Consider the following 19,360-nt stretch of genomic DNA (forward strand, 5'->3'; position numbering starts at 1 on the left):
TTGAAAGAAGCGTCTTGACGCGTAAAGCTATAATAACAAAAATAAATCTGTTAATGTAAAAGGGAACAAGGCTGATTTTAAACGTGTCTTGTAAATCCGAAACCCCGCAGAGGACACTAAGTTTCCAACTGTGCAGCTATAAAATGAGAGACTGCGTGGTTTATATGACAAGATACAAATAGAACTACTGTCGTATAAAAGGACACAAGGCTCGGTTTAAAGGCACAGTCCTTTCCGCGCAAACAGTTCGGCCAACCATCACAGAACTGGCGAGGCCTTTACATTGGTAAGACCATTCCTCGTCTTGGTCACATAGCAACAATCAACAGTCTTGGTCACATATTATTTCCACGAGAAGGATTATGCCTCTAACCCAGAAAACACATACCTATTAATGGAAGTGCGACAGTCAGAGAATTTGTAGGTAAATGGTATTGTGAAGAAGGCTTTGCATCACTTATTAATTATTTTTTAGCAAGGATTTTACAACTTCCACCAAACAAGAGCAAAAATGAGCGTGATATGCCAGGGCTGATTTCTCGTTTTTGCTGTTTGGAGTGTGAGAGTATTATGTGGTGCTCTTCAGCATGGTTCTGTTCTACCTGTACACGAGTTATAGTCGGAGCAAAATCAATATCTAACAGGTGCTGTATCTCACATAAAAATTGTCTTGTCTACAACTAACATTTACTTCTGTAGAAGAGTGCGCAGATCAATTACTATCTATTTCACAACGAACAGTGGGAAATGCAAGCGAAAGGTACAGGTGTTCTCCCTTTCAAAACAAGACCGAAACTGCTACCACCACCTGTGACTGTTACGATCTATAGCATGTGTTTTCCAGTCTTCACTTGACGTGTATGTGTTTGTGTGTGTGTGTGAAGCTATTCCTCAACAAAAGAGGGTTGTAGACATTACAAATAGCTATAAATAAAGATGAACTGTGTGTGTGAATTTCATCAATTCCAAGACTAGGCGAGTGAAAACGGTGTGTGCTTTTCTGAAAATCACTATGGAAGTGAACTACGAACATCTGACCGACGTTAGGCTTCGCTTCATGAATGCTTGTTACGAGGTGAGGTTTTTCCCACAGTATACATTTATGAAGCAACTCATTTTGCAACGACATAACCTTGTGTTGAATCCGTGTGTCCTTAATGAAATTTGAATTCTTCTTCTTTCATTAACACGACCCTCTATTCAATTGTATTGTGTTGTGTTGTACTATTTTCTATTCTACTCTGGAGAACAGTATTGTATTGGTTTGGTTTGTAATGTATTGAATTGGATTGTATTGTTTTGTATCGTCTTGTCTCGTCTCGTCTTGTCTTGTCTTGTCTTGCCTTGCCTTGTCTTGCCTTGCCTTGTCTTGTCTTGTCTTGTCTTGTCTTGCCTTGCCTTCTCTTGTCTTGCCTTGCTTTAATTGCCTTGCCTTGCCTTGCCTTGTCTTGCCTTGCCTTGTCTTGTCTTGTCTTGCCTTGCCTTATCTTGCCTTGCCTTGCCTTGTCTTGCCTTGCCTTGTCTTGTCTTGTCTTGCCTTGCCTTATCTTGCCTTGCCTTGCCTTGTCTTGCCTTGCCTTGTCTTGTCTTGTCTTGTCTTGCCTTGCCTCACCTGATCTTGTCTTGTCTTGTCTTTCCTTGCCTTGCCTTGCCTTGCCTTGCCTTGCCTTGCCTTGTCTTGTCTTGCCTTGCCTTGCCTTGCCTTGCCTTGTCTTGTCTTGCCTTGCCTTGTCTTGTCTTGTCTTGCCTTGTCTTGTCTTGTCTTGTCTTGTCTTGTCTTGTCTTGTCTTGCCGCGCCTAGCCTCGCCTCGCATTGCATTACATTTTACGGACACTACTGGACTTGTGAAAACTCAGATCAATCGTATCCTTCTTGTTACCACACGCATTAATCACCCTCATTTGTTTTTCCCTCTGTCTTCAGGAGCTGGAGGAACAGCGACGACTGAGCAGGGAGGCGGCCAAGGAGAAACTGGTGGCGGTGGCCAGAGCCAAAGACCAGATCAGAGAACAGAGCAGTGCAGAGCTGGAGAATGTCAGGGAAAAGATCAAACAGGTGAGACTAAACAGGACCAACTCTCTATATTTCTCCCACATGAGTTGCAACGTGAGGTCTTCGAGTCAGCTGAAATCCACAGAGGGGGATGCTATTAAATAACATCTTGTTTAAACGAAGTGAGCGTACTATACTTTCACCCATGAACACACATGGCCGCATAATTCTCCCCCAGGAGACAAAGGGTCGTTCATTTCGTCATGTAGTCATAACCTCGCTTGTGTCCTCTCCCCAAGCGACTGCACCTTTTGCTAGCTAGTGACTGTAACGTATTGTTTTGTCAATAGCAAACGTTACAACAACTTACCTTTCTTGTTTTTTTATTCCCCCAGGAGATGCAGCGCGAGGTGGACCGTCTTCAGAGTCAGCTGAAATCCACGGAGGAGGAGATCCGGGTCCTCAGGCTGGAGAACCAGAAACTGACCAGCAAGGAGCGGGACAACTGGTCCAGTCTTGACCGCACGGAGAAGACCGTCATCAATGAGATCAACGAAGAGAACAGACGATCTGCCAGCATCCTCGGGGTCTCACCTAGACAGCTGCATCTCAGGTAAGTTGCGCAGGTTAAAGCGCAAAGAGTGAAGGTGAAGGTTCATGAGAAGAGATTGTAACGGCGGTGGCAATGATGAACTTGAGTGATGTGTACATTCAAAGTCCACAATTAAGTGGCATTATTCACTTTCATCAAAACAAAAAATATGTTTAAACTCAAGTGTATGTTTGTCTGTTATCTTGCTTAACAGAATTTGGATTTCATACTAAATGTACATGATGCAACATTCAACCGTTACAAGTGTCACTGATTATTTATTTTTTCAGTGCTGTTACGGATTCCGCCTCGGGTCGGGCTCAGATCACCGCAGCTTTGGTGAGTTCTTCCCTTTTTCACAGACTATTGGATTACCTAAGGTTTTGTTTTTTTCATTATAGCGATTTTCAGATATTAATCAGTTACATTTGAGAATAGAATCTGTTTTCATACACGAGTTACTCAAAATTAATGTTTAGTTCCTTCCATTATTCCCAATTTGCACCAAGGGGTTACAAGGCCCACTGTCAGCACAGACATTTAATTTCGAACGCTTTCTTTGAGCTCTACAGATATAATAATAATAATGCAAACTTTTATAGCGCTATTCTAGAAAAATGTCTACTCTTAGCGCTTTACAATACATACATCGACCAAGCATACTATACACGCACAGGCAAAGAAACCGACCAAACATAACCAACAAACTATACATGCACAGGCAAAGAAAGCGACCAAACATACAATACACGCACAGGCAAGATAACGACCAAACATAAACAAACATACTATGACCAAACATAACCAACATACTATACGCGCGCAGGCAAAGAGAACAATCAGCACATGTAGATATATCTACAGGCTGTTAACTCAGCCAATCCCTGGTTTCTAATTTTGGTAATTTTGACGTTTTATACTAATGTTTACATCCTCGCTATGCAGGCTAACCTCCGGGCGGTGAACGAGGAACTGAGGAAACATATACAGGAAATGACGTCAGAGCTGGACAGCTGTAGAGCCATGATCACCACCATGCAGAAAGAACAGGTCTGTTGGCGTTTCACTTTATGCACAAATTATGCTAATGAGTTTATTGAATGTCGAGTAAAATTCCTAACTTGTAACGTAAAATAAATTGTTTGCGTTTCGTTTGGAAATATCAGATCTTAACTTGCAACTCAAGTTATAGTGCATGTGGATGCTTACATGGGTTTAGGTTGGATGTTGTTATGTAATTTGTTGGGTTGTTGTTGTGAGTTTTTTTTAGAGGTTTGGGGGTGAAGGTTTTAGTTGTGTATGTGTGTTGGGAGGATAATTCTTTGCTAGTTTTTTAATTATGTTTTTCCTAAGAGCTGAAGAGAAGGAGAGGAGCGAGCTACCAACATTTGTTAAAGATTTTGCGATCCTTCAATTTTATTGCAATCTGGAAGATCAGGCATGGCTATTGGCTGATGTTGGTAGCTCGCTCTTCCCCTTTTCCTCCTCTGCTCGGAAGTAAACAGTCGAAACAAGCAAAGAAAATAATCAGTTTCAATTGAACAGCATATTCCCTTCCATGACACCGAATTTGCACATGTAACTGGATGTTGCTTCTCACATAATGAAGCCCAAATATAGCCAGTTTTTTTTAGAAAATATATTGATTTTTTGTGTCTGCAGGAAGAATCTCTTGAGAATATTCGACTGGAGATGGAGAAGAAGAGGACGCTTGAACTCGAAAATATTAAGGAGAAATTAATCAGGGTAAGTATTGGTGTTCAATATATAACGATATGCCTCCCATCATTGGCCCGAAGACTTACCAAAGAAAGGTGTTCGCATCGCCATATGCAACGGCGTGTCCATCCGTGAATATTCTTTGCGAGTGGGAAGACGTATTGTGCAACATTCGACCAGATAACCAGATAAATGTGTAGTATACTCAGGGTCTATTTGATTTTTGGCAAGGAAGGTTTAACCCATGGTTATAGTCATTTACGCTTTAGAGGTCTTGTGCGAATTCTGTTTAGGTTTACAGGATTTGTTTGATTTTTGATTTCTTTAAATTATTAACTTTTCGCTTAAATTATTCGTATGCTTATGTGTTGTTTCTAGGAAACGGAAAATAGTGTGCCATTTTGGCTTTCATTTGACTTGTATGCTTATGTTTCTGTGCATCAGCCCAGATGGGTGAGTGTTCTAATTTCATTGCGAAAGATATATATATCTGTTGGGTGTATGGTACGCTTAAATGTTGTCCGATAATATCCTACTCAACGAAATTGTATTCTGGTGTTGGGTTAGGGGTATATGTCACAAACTCTGCCCAAGTCCAGCCATGAATTATTTGTAATTCGTGCATGAGCTGGGTTTCGTGCGGTTTTGGCTCAGATGGGTGCCTATACAGAGACTCAGTGTGTGTCCGTGGCTATGGACAGCCAATCGCGGGAGTGTATTCACGCACGTGGGGTTGCGTGATGCGTGAACGAGTCACAGGCTCGAAGGTCACTGCTGTGTAAAACTGTGAAGAGAACGGATGGTTGATGTGAATGCTCTATCCGGCCGACCGGCGTGTTGATGTTTTATTCGACCCCGGAGACAAGTTGTGTTCCAGCTGTCTTGGTGTGGCTTCAAGGGTTCTACGGGTGGTCAGTCCTCGAACGGCAAGGTGTGTTGAAATTCTGTAGTTTTTCTCTCCTTCCGTGCTCAGGGTCAAAATTTGTTGGTTCGGTAGTGTTTGTGTATGAGAGAGTTTTAGTTTTTTAGTTTCCTGGGTTGGTGTCATTTTATGTGTAGGGTGTCGGGGGTAGAAAGGGGAGAGGGAAAATGGGAAATAAGGGAAAGGGGGTGGACAGTTTTTCAGTGTGCAAGAAGTAGGAAGGACGAGAGAGGGAATCTAAATTTGAAGATAAATGGAGTCCCCTTGGCACAAAGGACCTGTGCTGAAATGGCTCAAGCACAAGAAGTGGGGAGAGCGAGTAGGCTGGTGGAGAGAAGAAAAGAGGTGTCAGCAGTTGCTGCGAGTGAACTCATGTGTGGGAAGGATTTATTTTTATGGAGGGTGTATTTAAGGTAGAGAGCGTTAATTCCAGAGAATAGTCGTGTAGTAGTTGTTAGTGCGGAAATTTGGAGACGAGGTACGGGAGGTTTTAAACGGGAGTTCACTGTCAAGACAGAAGACGGGGGGTTGGTTGTAAATATGTGACGTCATCACGGTTAGAGAAAGAGGGAAGAACGAGGTGCCACTATGTAATATGACTTAAATTCATAAGGGGTAAGAGAAGTGGCGTTGTTTGTGAAGGGGCTGCTTGTAAATGGTTGGGTCAAATAATGAACTAGGAATTGTTGATTATGGGGGCAGCCATGTTGTATTGACTTTGTGAAATGGGAGTTGTAAATACTTTGTACATTTATATTGATGATGGTGTCTTTACAATTGTATAAAAGTAAAGACTATAATTAGGTATTTAAGGGAGTGAAAATTGTAAGAATTATTACATAATTGGTCATGTTGGGACTCTGGTATTTTGATAATGATGTTGTGGTTAAAGTTAAATGGTAACTTTGACGAGATGGCCAGGGTGGTTAATTAAGTAGTTAATTATGGTAATTAATGAGTAATTAAGTATTGTTGGAGGAACAAGTAGTTATACTTGGCTTTGTTCCTACAACAGCGTTCAAGCATAGAAGCGTGGCTGTGGGCGAGTCCAAGCCAGGAGAGACGAACGACACAGGGAACAGCATGAGTTTCCGGGTGCAAGAAGCTTCCGGCTCTATACCCGGGAGGAAGGCGTGTTGTTGGTGGAGTGTTTGACCACCGGTGTGTCGCAAGTGTGAGCTGTGGAGGTGAGGTGGCCCACCGTCAGTGGGTAAAGTGGTGGAAGGTGCTGGCATGCTATTGCCACGAGCAATCTGTGCACAAGAATATATTATGGCATCTGTGTGCCTCGAGTTATGCAGCTGTGGCTTCACTAAGCATTGTGACCTATAAGTGAATTTAAACATATTAAAGACATAAAGATTGTGCAAGTGTTAGAAGAAACCAGGTAGAAATTGATTATTAATTAAATATTAGGTTAGAAATTGGGTACCAGGCCTGGTTATTACATTTCAACGGGACTAATCTGGAGTGTCTTTGTTTTTTTCTTTGAGCAACGTTGATTTTGTGGATCGGCGAGATGTGAACTGGACTTGGTTGTGAAACGTCATGATCATTACGCACGAAGAGAAAAGTATGTAGTGATATGGTAATTTGTTGTTATGAAGTAAGGTTGTTACGTGGTGAATTAATGTGAATGTGTTATTGATGAATTAATGTTCGTACCATTTATTGTGTTGAAATAAGTGGAAGATTCAACGGGACTAATCTGGAGTGTCTTTATTTTTTATGTTTTGTTTTGAGCGACGTTGATTTTTGTGGATCGGCGAGATGTGAACTGGACTTGGTTGTGAGACGTCATGATCATTACGCGTGAAGAGAAAGTTATGTAGTGATATTGTAATTTGTTGCTATGAAGTAAGGTTGTTACATTGTGGATTAATTTGAGTGTGTTAGTGATGACTTAATGGTCGTACCATTTATTGTGTTGAAATAAGTGGAAGATAATTGAGAGTCTTGTTATTTAAAGTTAAGTTAATTAGTATTATTGGTGGCTGGGCCTACTGGTTTCATGTGTAGCTGCGTTTGGCGTTGATCGTATGCATCAAGGTTGAAGGCAGTGTAGCAATAAACGTAGGTAGTCCCTATCACGAGGTATTAGTGTAAATGTAAGTGAGAAATAATAGTTAGTTAATAAATAACGGGGTTAATTGATTACTGTAGGTGAAGATAAGCGGATTTTGAGTTGAGATAGATTTATAAAGAGACTTCTTGATTTTTCGGGATCAGGGAATTAAGGTGATAGGTGGTAATATTTAGGGATATTTACAGTTCTTTTAGTATCAAGTTATAAATTCTCATAGCCAGTTTGTTTTGTTAAACTTTAAGATAATTCTTCCTTCTTCATCTATCTTTGATTTTGAGCGATTGTGATTGGATGTGAATGTGAATGCGAGGTGGTCGTGTGTGTAAATAATAAACTTTGGTTTGAATGTTGCCTGGTTGTGGAGTCAGTGATTAGAGTAAGAGTGGTTGACTGTGTCTGAGTGTTTTGTACGTTAAAAGGTATTCCTATACCTCTCCCAAAACTTAGGGGAGTTACAGTATAATTTTCACATGCATGGTTTAGGCGGTTTAAAAGTGTAACTTAAAGATTCCAGGGTTAGGCTGGTTATAAGATTCCAACTAAACATTTGGGGTTACAGATTACCCTACTGAAAGGTCGACTAACTTTTAAGAGCAGGAGAAATTGACATGCAATTGCTGTTGGTTTCAACAAGGTTTTATTCATTTAAACATGCAAAACGAGAAACAATAGGGACACGAACTCAAGCAAATGCCTATAGTGCGTGCCCTATATTGCGTGCCCTATAGTGCGTGCCCTATAGTGCGTGCCCTATATTGCGTGCCCTATAGTGCGTGCCCTATATTGCGTGCCCTATAGTGCGTGCCCTATATTGCGTGCCCTATAGTGCGTGCCCTATATTGCGTGCCCTATATTGCGTGCCCTATAGTGCGTGCCCTATATTGCGTGCCCTATAGTGCGTGCCCTATATTGCGTGCCCTATAGTGCGTGCCCTATATTGCGTGCCCTATAGTGCGTGCCCTATAGTGCGTGCCCTATAGTGCGTGCCCTATAGTGCGTGCCCTATATTGCGTGCCCTATAGTGCGTGCCCTATATTGCGTGCCCTATATTGCGTGCCCTACGCGGTGGGAGAATAACACAGTTATGATGTCGGACATATCATTACTAATATACTATAGAACTATCTGGATCAAATTGCAATTATTGCTGTTTTTGTTTTTACTTTTTACAGGCATGTCCAGTATTTTAAATCTGCATGAAGCTGTTCACAACACTTACAAAAAGAAAATCCATGTCGATTTAATAACCCCGGTGGTCTCTGGGAATTACTGACCATTTGATGACAACTACTATTACGCCTAAATTCTGATTCTCTTTAGTTGTCTTAACGTATTCCCAAGGACAACATCACAGATTAGTAAAGATTATGGCCCTGGTTGTATTGGTTTTATTATCTAACCATGAATATGGCGCATTCACGATGTTTTTTTCTGTTACTGATATGATATATCTTAATTATTCATTCACATGGCTTATCCTGATGCTTGCTGTAATATACGTTTGTTGGCGATTTTCCCAATGGTTATTATAGTATAGTAAACAGAAATGCATTGTATATCCTATAATCACTTGGCAGTGTAAAACGTCATCTTAGTCGAATTCTGAAACAAGAGTTGGCACATCCTGAACTCATGTAAAAAATGAGTTACTCTCCTTCGGGTCTCATTCTATCCCTGACAGGATGCCTTGGTTTTCCTTCTCTGGAGAGGAAATCGATTTTTTACATATTTAGATCTTTTCGTAATGTGTTAAGGATATAAGCAGATTCGCGATCGTCGATAATGATTTTTCATGGTGTTGTGTAATTTTTAAATTACAAAGGAATTGATATGTAAGACAGTTTCAAGCGAGCTATCTTTCGCGGATGTATATACTGTGCAAACAACTCTAAAGTGTCACGTGATAATCAACTTTGGCTTCGGTGCGCGCCGGTGCAGACGATTTGTTCTGTAACCAGTTGAGAGTGATGCAACCATATATCACGGTCTCCTTCCGACAGCAGTCTCAAAATTTCGACTTGGTTTGACTTTAGAACGATGTCTTTATCATAACTGGGAAAAACAGAACGGAGATCACTGTCGAAGTCGGCCAATCTGCAACCATTTTCGCCTTGTTTTGATAGATTCGCGCAATAATTTAGCATGCTGTCAGAGAAAAAACTGGCGATAGCCGTGGAGCGATGATTATCAGAATGGAGTTGGCAGCTAGCTATGCTTCTTGTCAGTTTACGAATTGATGTCGAGTCAGTTACTTTAGAATTACTTTCTGGTGTCCTCTTTCGTAACTGATCTGGGAATAATTATGCATTGAAGTGAACCGCAACACAGCTGACAACGTATGGTTGACCATGGCCGACAAAAATCTGCATGTTTCCTGTTGTTCATGGTGGTGTTGTTCACCTGATAATTACCATACGCTCGGTCGTCTGCAAAACGCACTTTATCATTCTCTCATGGAAGTTTCGAAACATCAGAAATGCCTGTTGCTGTTGACCTTTCCGGTGTTCGGTGTTGTAGCACAAAGTAATACGCATATTGGGTGTTCCTTATTAGAGTTTATGTTTGGGTTTAATTCTTCAGTCGGTGCCAGATTCTGTCAAATCAAAATGATCATTGGTTAGAGTTGGCGTCCAGGTTTTTATTTTGAATTGAAAATCAAATTAAATGTATCGGCAGAAGTTTGAAGGGCCAAATGTTAGTTCAGATTCATAATTTGAGTATGAATTCTCTTTAGTCAATACTCCAGGTTAGAGTCAACTTTCAGTCTGAATGGGCCCGCTAAACTTGTATGGAGGTTGAAATTCACTTGTTGATTTGAAATCTCTACATTTTCATCTGTTGTCATTTCTCTTGTGTTGAATTCAACCCGTCTCTCACCAGCTTGAAGTGGACGCGCTAGACTTGAGTCGCACGGCAGCGCTGTTCCCGCAGTACAGACCCTCCCCCAACAACAGCTTTCGCCTCGACCTCTCCACCAGCAGAGACAGCTGCGACGACCTGGCAAATGTGTGAGAGATTTCACGTGTGGACCGCCGCGTGTGAATCTTACAAAAAACTCACTGTCTCAGAGTGTCCTCTTGAATTTGTCACAGTTGATCATCTGTTTTTGTTCGTGTGCAGTGTTCTTAAATGTGTGAGAGATTTCACGTGTGGACCGCGTTGTCTCTTACAAATCTCACAGGTTTTTTTTGGTGTCCTTTGGTTTTTTCACAATTGAAAGGTGCAGAGATTTGTTTTCGTGTGCGTTGTCCTTAAATGTGTGGTTAATTTCACGTGTTGACCGCGTTGTCTCTTCCAAACTAACAGTTGTTGTTGTTGTGTTCTATTGGTTTTTCACAGTTGAACAGGTGCAGAGATTGTTGTTCGTGTGCAGTGTCCTTACATGTGTGGGTTAATATCACGTGTTGATCGCGTGTGTCTCCTTTACAGATCTCACACTCTGCAAGGAATTCATCAAGACCAGTTTCCTCCATCAGTCTTTCCATTATGTGCCCTCTACATCTCCGATCATTGTCATAACTGGTTGTTTATTGTGCCCTCTACATCTCCGATCATTGTCATAACTGGTTGTTTATTGTGCCCTCTACATCTCCGATCATTGCCATAACTGGTTGTTAATTGTGCCCTCTACATCTCCGATCATTGTCATAACTGGTTGTTTATTGTGCCCTCTACATCTCCGATCATTGTCATAACTGGTTGTTTATTGTGCCCTCTACATCTCCGATCATTGTCATAACTGGTTGTTAATTGTGCCCTCTACATCTCCGATCATTGTCATAACTGGTTGTTTATTGTGCCCTCTACATCTCCGATCATTGTCATAACTGGTTGTTAATTGTGCCCTCTACATCTCCGATCATTGTCATAACTGGTTGTTAATTGTGCCCTCTACATCTCCGATCATTGTCATAACTGGTTGTTTATTGTGCCCTCTACATCTCCGATCATTGTCATAACTGGTTGTTAATTGTGCCCTCTACATCTCCGATCATTGTCATAACTGGTTGTTTATTGTGCCCTCTACATCTCCGATCATTGTCATAACTGGTTGTTAATTGTGCCCTCTACATCTTTGATCATTGTCATAACTGGTTGTTTATTGTGCCCTCTACATCTCCGATCATTGTCATAACTGGTTGTTTATTGTGCCCTCTACATCTCTGATCATTGTCATAACTGGTTGTTAATTGTGCCCTCTACATCTCTGATCATTGTCATAACTGGTTGTTAATTGTGCCCTCTACATCTCTGATCATTGTCATAACTGGTTGTTTATTGTGACCTCTACATCTCTGATCATTGTCATAACTGGTTGTTAATTGTGCCCTCTACATCTCTGATCATTGTCATAACTGGTTGTTAATTGTGCCCTCTACATCTCTGATCATTGTCATAACTGGTTGGTTATTGTGCCCTCTACATCTCCGATCATTGTCATAACTGGTTGTTTATTATCCCCCTCCCCCTCCCCTCCCTCCTCTACCTGTTACTCTTTTTTTGAAAACTTGGACTTGTTACTCTTTTCCTGAAAACTTGGACTTGTTACTCTTTTCCTGAAATCTTGGACTTGTTACTCTTTTCCTGAAAACTTGGACTTGTTACTCTTTTCCTGAAATCTTGGACTTGTTACTCTTTTCCTGAAAACTTGGACTTGTTACTCTTTTCCTGAAAACTTGGACTTGTTACTCTTTTCCTGAAAACTTGGACTTGTTACTCTTTTCCTGAAAACTTGGACTTGTTACTCTTTTCCTGAAATCTTGGACTTGTTACTCTTTTCCTGAAAACTTGGACTTGTTACTCTTTTCCTGAAAACTTGGACTTGTTACTCTTTTCCTGAAAACTTGGACTTGTTACTCTGTCATGAAAACTTGGACTTGTTACTCTTTTCCTGAAAACTTGGACTTGTTACTCTTTCATGAAAACGTGGACTTGTTACTCTTTTCCTGAAAACTTGGACTTGTTACTCTGTCATGAAAACTTGGACTTGTTACTCTGTCATGAAAACTTGGACTTGTTACTCTGTCATGAAAACTTGGACTGGTTACTCTGTCATGAAAACTTGGACTTGTTACTCTGTCATGAAAACTTGGACTTGTTACTCTGTCATGACGCCAATCCCCAAAAAGACGATGTTCATGAATAACTCTGTCAACTGTGTATCGGTTGTGGAAGATTGCTTTCCCTTGTTTTTCATAGGAACAATGAGGCAAGCACACAGCGTCACGTGTAGCTTACCTCAGCGTTTCTATGAAAAAGCATGGGGAAAATAAGGAAAACAATCTCTTCCACAATCCGTAAAAACTTCCCTTTGGTCATTTTATCGTCCACAACCCGTAAAAACTTCCCTTTGGTCATTTTATCGTCCACAACCCGTAAAAACTTCCCTTTGGTCATTTTATCGTCCACAACCCGTAAAAACTTCCCTTTGGTCATTTTATCGTCCACAACCTGTAAAAACCCGACGGAGGTATATCTGGAATTCGTCAATTCCTCATAACCACCCACTTTGTGATTGCATTAACCTACATTTAACGCGTGAACTGAACCCACAGGAACACACAGAGGAACTGGCGAAGGTAGCGCAGGCCAGTGCACGACAGTCTCTCGCCAACTCTATGGTTGGTGCACTGAGGCACAAGGACCATGAAATTGCAGACCTCAAACAGTCCCTGGCCACCTGGCGAGACCAGACTTCGGACAAGTTTGCCAGGACCTTCAAGAACGAGCTGGCACAAGAGCTAGAAAAGTACTTGGTTTAAGCGTGTTTTAGCTATGCGCTTTTGGCTATAAAAAATCATGTCACACACACACACACACACGCACGCACGCACGCACACACACACACACATACACACACGCACACAAACACACACACCCACACACACACACTCACACACACAAACACACACACACACCACACACACTTATACACACACACACGCACACAAACACACACACATACACACACACACACACACACACACACACACACACGTATAGAACAATAACGAGCAACATGCTTATTGACACATTCGAAGAAAAAATATTTCTGTCTTTAATTGGTTCGTGAAAGCTGTTAGTAGCGATGTGTATAGTTAGCCTGGGTTGGATTAAAGGATGGTGATGTCCGTTTTGCAAGAAATGGTTTATGATTGGGATTATGGCACCTTGGCTTCAAGCAATATAGAATGACCAACTGCTTTTTAGTGTTAGATGATTGACTGCTTGACTCGCTGGCTCTTTGACTGACTGACTCACTTGCCAAGAGAGTAAATGACTTACTGACTGGCTGGTTGATTGACTAGCAGTGTCTCACTGACTAATTAGCTCAGTATGTCACTGCTTGACCCACTGTCAACTTGCTGACTGACTGACTGACTGACTGACAGACCGATTAACTGACTGACTGACTGACAGACTGATTAACTGACTGACTGACTGACTGACTGACTGACTGACTGACTGACTGACAGACCGATTAACTGACTGACTGACTGACTGGCTGACTGACTGACTGACAGACCGATTAACTGACTGACTGATTGACTGACAGACCGATTAACTGACTGACTGACTGACTGACTGACTGACAGGCCGATTAATTGACTGACTGACTGAGAGGCCGATTAATTGACTGACTGACTGACTGACTGACGATATGTTCCAAGTGGGGCAATGTTTTCAGACAAAATGTTCAAACCAATTAAATTCCTTGCTCTTTCATTCTTGTCTCCTGACTTTGCACACAGTGTGCTTGTGATTGTCTGACTGACCACAGTGTGCTGGTGATTGTCTGACTGACCACAGTGTGCTTGTGATTGTCTGACTGACCACAGTGTGCTGGTGATTGTCTGACTGCACACAGTGTGCTTGTGATTGTCTGACTGCACACAGTGTGTTTGTGATTGTCTGACTGCACACAGTGTGCTTGTGATTGTCTGACTGCACGCAGTGTGCTTGTGATTGTCTTACTGCACACAATGTGCTTGTGATTGTCTGACTGCACACAGTGTGCTTGTGATTGTCTGACTGCACACAGTGTGTTTGTGATTGTCTGACTGCACACAGTGTGCTTGTGATTGTCTGACTGCACGCAGTGTGCTTGTGATTGTCTGACTGCACACAGTGTGCTTGTGATTGTCTGACTGCACACAGTGTGCTTGTGATTGTCTGACTGCACACAGTGTGCTTGTGATTGTCTGACTGCACACTGTGTGCTTGTGATTGTCTGACTGCACGCAGTGTGCTTGTGATTGTCTGACTGCACGCTGTGTGCTGGTGATTGTCTGACTGCACGCAGTGTGCTTGTGATTGTCTGACTGCACACAGTGTGCTTGTGATTGTCTGACTGCACACAGTGTGCTTGTGATTGTCTGACTGCACACAGTGTGCTTGTGATTGTCTGACTGCACACAGTGTGCTTGTGATTGTCTGACTGCACACAGTGTGTGCTTGTGATTGTCTGACTGCACACAGTGTGCTTGTGATTGTCTGACTGACCACAGTGTGCTTGTGATTGTCTGACTGCACACTGTGTGCTTGTGATTGTCTGACTGACCACAGTGTGCTTGTGATTGTCTGACTGCACACAGTGTGCTTGTGATTGTCTGACTGCACACAGTGTGCTTGTGATTGTCTGACTGCACACAGTGTGCTGGTGATTGTTTGACTGCACACTGTGTGCTTGTGATTGTCTGACTGCTCGCAGTGTGCTTGTGATTGTCTGACTGACCACAGTGTGCTTGTGATTGTCTGACTGACCACAGTGTGCTTGTGATTGTCTGACTGCACACTGTGTGCTTGTGATTGTCTGACTGACCACAGTGTGCTTGTGATTGTCTGACTGCACACAGTGTGCTTGTGATTGTCTGACTGCACACAGTGTGCTTGTGATTGTCTGACTGACCACAGTGTGCTTGTGATTGTCTGACTGCACACTGTGTGCTTGTGATTGTCTGACTGCACACAGTGTGCTTGTGATTGTCTGACTGCTCGCAGTGTGCTTGTGATTGTCTGACTGCACACAGTGTGCTTTGTATTGTCTGACTGCACGCAGTGTGCTTGTGATTGTCTGACTGCACGCAGTGTGCTTGTGATTGTCTGACTGCACTTAGTGTGCTTTGTATTGTCTGACTGCACGCAGTGTGCTTGTGATTGTCTGACTGCACGCAGTGTGCTTGTGATTGTCTGACTGCACACAGTGTGCTTGTGATTGTCTGACTGCACGCAGTGTGCTTGTGATTGTCTGACTGCACGCAGTGTGCTTGTGATTGTCTGACTGCCCACAGTGTGCTTGTGATTGTCTGACTGCACACTGTGTGCTTGTGATTGTCTGACTGACCACAGTGTGCTTGTGATTGTCTGACTGCACACTGTGTGCTTGTGATTGTCTGACTGCACACAGTGTGCTTGTGATTGTCTGACTGACCACAGTGTGCTGGTGATTGTCTGACTGCACGCAGTGTGCTTGTGATTGTCTGACTGCACGCAGTGTGCTTGTGATTGTCTGACTGCACGCAGTGTGCTTGTGATTGTCTGACTGCACACAGTGTGCTTGTGATTGTCTGACTGCACACAGTGTGCTTGTGATTGTCTGACTGCACACAGTGTGCTTGTGATTGTCTGACTGCACACAGTGTGCTTGTGATTGTCTGACTGACCACAGTGTGCTTGTGATTGTCTGACTGCACACAGTGTGCTTGTGATTGTCTGACTGCTCGCAGTGTGTGCTTGTGATTGTCTGACTGCACACAGTGTGCTTGTGATTGTCTGACTGCACGCAGTGTGCTTGTGATTGTCTGACTGCACACAGTGTGCTTGTGATTGTCTGACTGCACACAGTGTGCTTGTGATTGTCTGACTGCACACAGTGTGCTTGTGATTGTTTGAGGTGATCTAATTTGTTGTTTTAACACATTCACGGTTAACATTGTTTGTTTTTTTTTCTTTTTTTTTTTGCTGGCAGACTGATTAAAAAGTAGTTTGAATAATACTTATGTTGTGAAGAAGTGAACACGAGAAACTGAAAACGTACAAAACCAAGATTTATAAATTTCCTGACGTATTTATTACATCCATAGATGTCTTTTGTTTAATTTCAGTGAAAGAAAATATTTGACTTTTTATACGGAACAGTGTTTTTCATTCAACACTGGGAGATGTTGGGCTGGGGATATAAATCAGTCGAACGTGTTCCAACAGTACGGTTCACTTAGAGAACATGGCTATTTTGATACTTTGAATTCAATGTAAAATGTCAATGACTACACGAATCCTTTATGGCGTAATCAAGCCCTCACCAGTGTGACGTCATTTGGTACAGATCTCAGGCCATTCTGCATCACTCCACGCAAGAACAAAAGCACATTAACGGCGTCCAGCAGATGGAGATAGCCAGGCTGGAGAAGGAAGTACGCAAGCTGGCTATGGTAAGAAAATATCGACTTGTTGCTTCTGATTCGTAGCCGGGGTATATAAGGCGCCTAAACTTCCGCAGTGGTGGATTTTCAAACTTTTCTGGAAACTGTCAAACACTAATTTCAACGTTTCTCAATATATATATTTTTTTTATAGAAATCATTATCGCGAAAACGATGGGGCAGGCGGGTGCATAAGGTGGTTTTCTACCATAATAGATACGAGTATAAAACATAAGACATAAGATAAGACCTAAGATCCTTTATTGTCCATACAATTAATAACAATAGATGGAAAGGCGTGGTTTTCCAGCGTGGTTTGCGCGATAATGAGTATCTAACATTAATTTTGAGTAAACTACGATCATAAAAAGTTTTGAATCGGGAGAAGCCCTCACGTTTACATTTCGGTTTCTGTGGTTTTGAAGGTTGAAGGGAAACATTTCCAGATGATCGTCCTTCCGATAAAATATTCTCTCAACGCAAGAGAAGCCAAAATGCAGAATATTACGCATTGTATTTTGGGAGTGAAAGAAGTTGTTACCAAAAATAAGTTTGTTCACCTTTTCGTAGTTGTTTTAATATCATGTCAATGTTTATCCATATGTTGTTTTTTCACTTTGAAGACTGTTGATCCGATTAATTGTGACTACTTCATACTTTGCTTTTGATAAACCTATCTATGATATTCCCTTTCTATCGTACTGATTTTAATAGTGTAACAATCACAGTCTTTTTTGATTTGTGTTTATGAAGACACTGCTCGTGAATAACATTGAAATACCATGGATGTTTACTTTATTTTCAGATGCAGAACAACAAAGCTACCTCCCCGTCCCCCACACCCTCCACCCCGCAGCAGCAGCAACAGCAGTACCTGCAGGCCCGCATCAAACAACTGCACTCTGAAAACAACGCCCTCAGGCGCAAACATCTCTTGTCCAAAAACAACGTGTCCGTCCCTGATCTCTCCACCGCCTCCATGTCACTGCCGGTCAGTAGATTTCATTTCATTTACTTTTATTTACTTTATTATATCATTGCTGGTAAATGTTGGTCACTTTCTCCTAGTGGGAAGCTAGTAGCAACAGGAGTTTGCGCTACCCATGTCTTTTACACCGAGGCCGTTTTCGTGCCACGGTGGAGACACGGTGGAGACACGGGGTTCGGAAATGGGTACCGTCTCTCAGTCCGCACATAACGTTGACCCGTGTCCGTCCCGGTGTCACGAACTGAAACCTCTGCTGAACAATCCTTCTCATTGCGGTCAATGCGCATGCGCCAATCTTGGACTTAAAAAATGCGACCCTTTGACCGAACGAACCATGGGTTAGGGTTAGGGTAAGGGTTAGGGTTAGGTTGTTCACGACCTGATTAATCTCCCCATGTTAGCGCATGCGCATTGACCGCAATGAGAAGGATTGTTCAGGCAGTTTTCAGTTCGTGACACCGGCATGGATTCGAACCCGTGACTCTAGGCTCACAAGTCGAGTGCTCTGAAGGGTACAGGTGCTGGCATTTCTTCTTCTACTTGTCGATCACTTGGCTGGCATTTGAAAGGGGGATATTTTGGGTCTCCTTTGAGGAAAAAAAGGTACATTTACCCGGTAAGGGCAGCCGGGAGACTTCCAGAACCCAGGAACAACCCCCTCCTCCAAAAGGTCCAACCTTGAAGGGTGTTGATATTCACAAAGTCATCCCTCCATTGCAGATTTCCCCCCGCAGGTGTCTCTCGCCCGGGCCAGGAGACAAACTACGCAAGCTGGAGGAGAGACTGAGGCTGGGAGAGAAGGAAGCTCTGATGGCCGAGGAGCGGGCCAGGCTCAAACAGTCCACCATGACGCACAAACTGGTCGAGATGACCAAGCTCCAGGACACCTTGACCGATCAGAACCAGGTCAGTGCAGCCTTGCTTATACCTCTTCTTCTTCTTTGTTCTCGGGCTGAACCTCACACTTTCACTGATGTTTTTGCACGAGTGGATTTTTGACCGTTTTTACTCCGCCATTCAGGCAGCATACGCCTATTTGGGGGGAAGCATGCTGGGTATGTTCGTGTTTCTATAACCCACCAAACTCTGACATGGATTAAAGGATCTTTTCCGTGCGCACTTGTTCTTGTGCTTGGTGTACACACGAAGGGGGATAAGGCACTAGCAGGCCTGCACATAAGTTGATCTGGGAGATCGGAAGTAAAAACCACCCTTAACCCACCAGGCGGCCGCGGCCGGTGTAACACGAAACTTTTACTCCACGAAAAATTTACTCCGGAGTAAAAAAAAATTCGTACGAAGTTCTTACTCCAATACACCTTTCGTACGAGAAAAGAACTCCCCATGGTACGAAAAAATTACTCCCTCCATGAAATTTTGACTCTCCAAATTTTTATTTCCAGTCAAAATCTCGTACGCAAAAATGGGATGCGGGCGAAGGGATAATGCCAATATGTGATCTCGGGCAAACAAATGTCGCGTTACTCTCCCTCCACCCCTTCCACCACCAAGACTAACAGGGGACAGGGGAGTAAAAGTAGCGTACACCTGGCGTGGGCAGTAAATTGCCCGTGTTAGGGTGGAATACTGTATTCGTTATTTATTCGTCAGGGGAGTAACATTTTCGACCGAAATGTT

The 19,360-nt window shown here is 42.6% G+C and overlaps 1 protein-coding gene across 1 annotated transcript in view; it reads left to right on the top strand.

Moving 5' to 3' along the window:
* The window catches only part of LOC138975063 (ELKS/Rab6-interacting/CAST family member 1-like), a 271,931-nt gene that overhangs the window by 250,251 nt on the left and 2,320 nt on the right, over nucleotides 1–19,360 (top strand). Inside the window, exons 22-30 of the mRNA XM_070347709.1 lie at nucleotides 1,925–2,056; nucleotides 2,389–2,606; nucleotides 2,876–2,924; nucleotides 3,531–3,635; nucleotides 4,248–4,331; nucleotides 12,868–13,061; nucleotides 16,638–16,743; nucleotides 17,540–17,725; nucleotides 18,443–18,628. Coding sequence (XP_070203810.1) covers nucleotides 1,925–2,056; nucleotides 2,389–2,606; nucleotides 2,876–2,924; nucleotides 3,531–3,635; nucleotides 4,248–4,331; nucleotides 12,868–13,061; nucleotides 16,638–16,743; nucleotides 17,540–17,725; nucleotides 18,443–18,628 — 1,260 coding nt within the window. The remainder of the gene's footprint in view (nucleotides 1–1,924; nucleotides 2,057–2,388; nucleotides 2,607–2,875; nucleotides 2,925–3,530; nucleotides 3,636–4,247; nucleotides 4,332–12,867; nucleotides 13,062–16,637; nucleotides 16,744–17,539; nucleotides 17,726–18,442; nucleotides 18,629–19,360) is intronic.

The sequence above is a fragment of the Littorina saxatilis genome, linkage group LG9, assembly GCF_037325665.1.
Source record: "Littorina saxatilis isolate snail1 linkage group LG9, US_GU_Lsax_2.0, whole genome shotgun sequence".
Taxonomy (NCBI): domain Eukaryota; kingdom Metazoa; phylum Mollusca; class Gastropoda; order Littorinimorpha; family Littorinidae; genus Littorina; species Littorina saxatilis.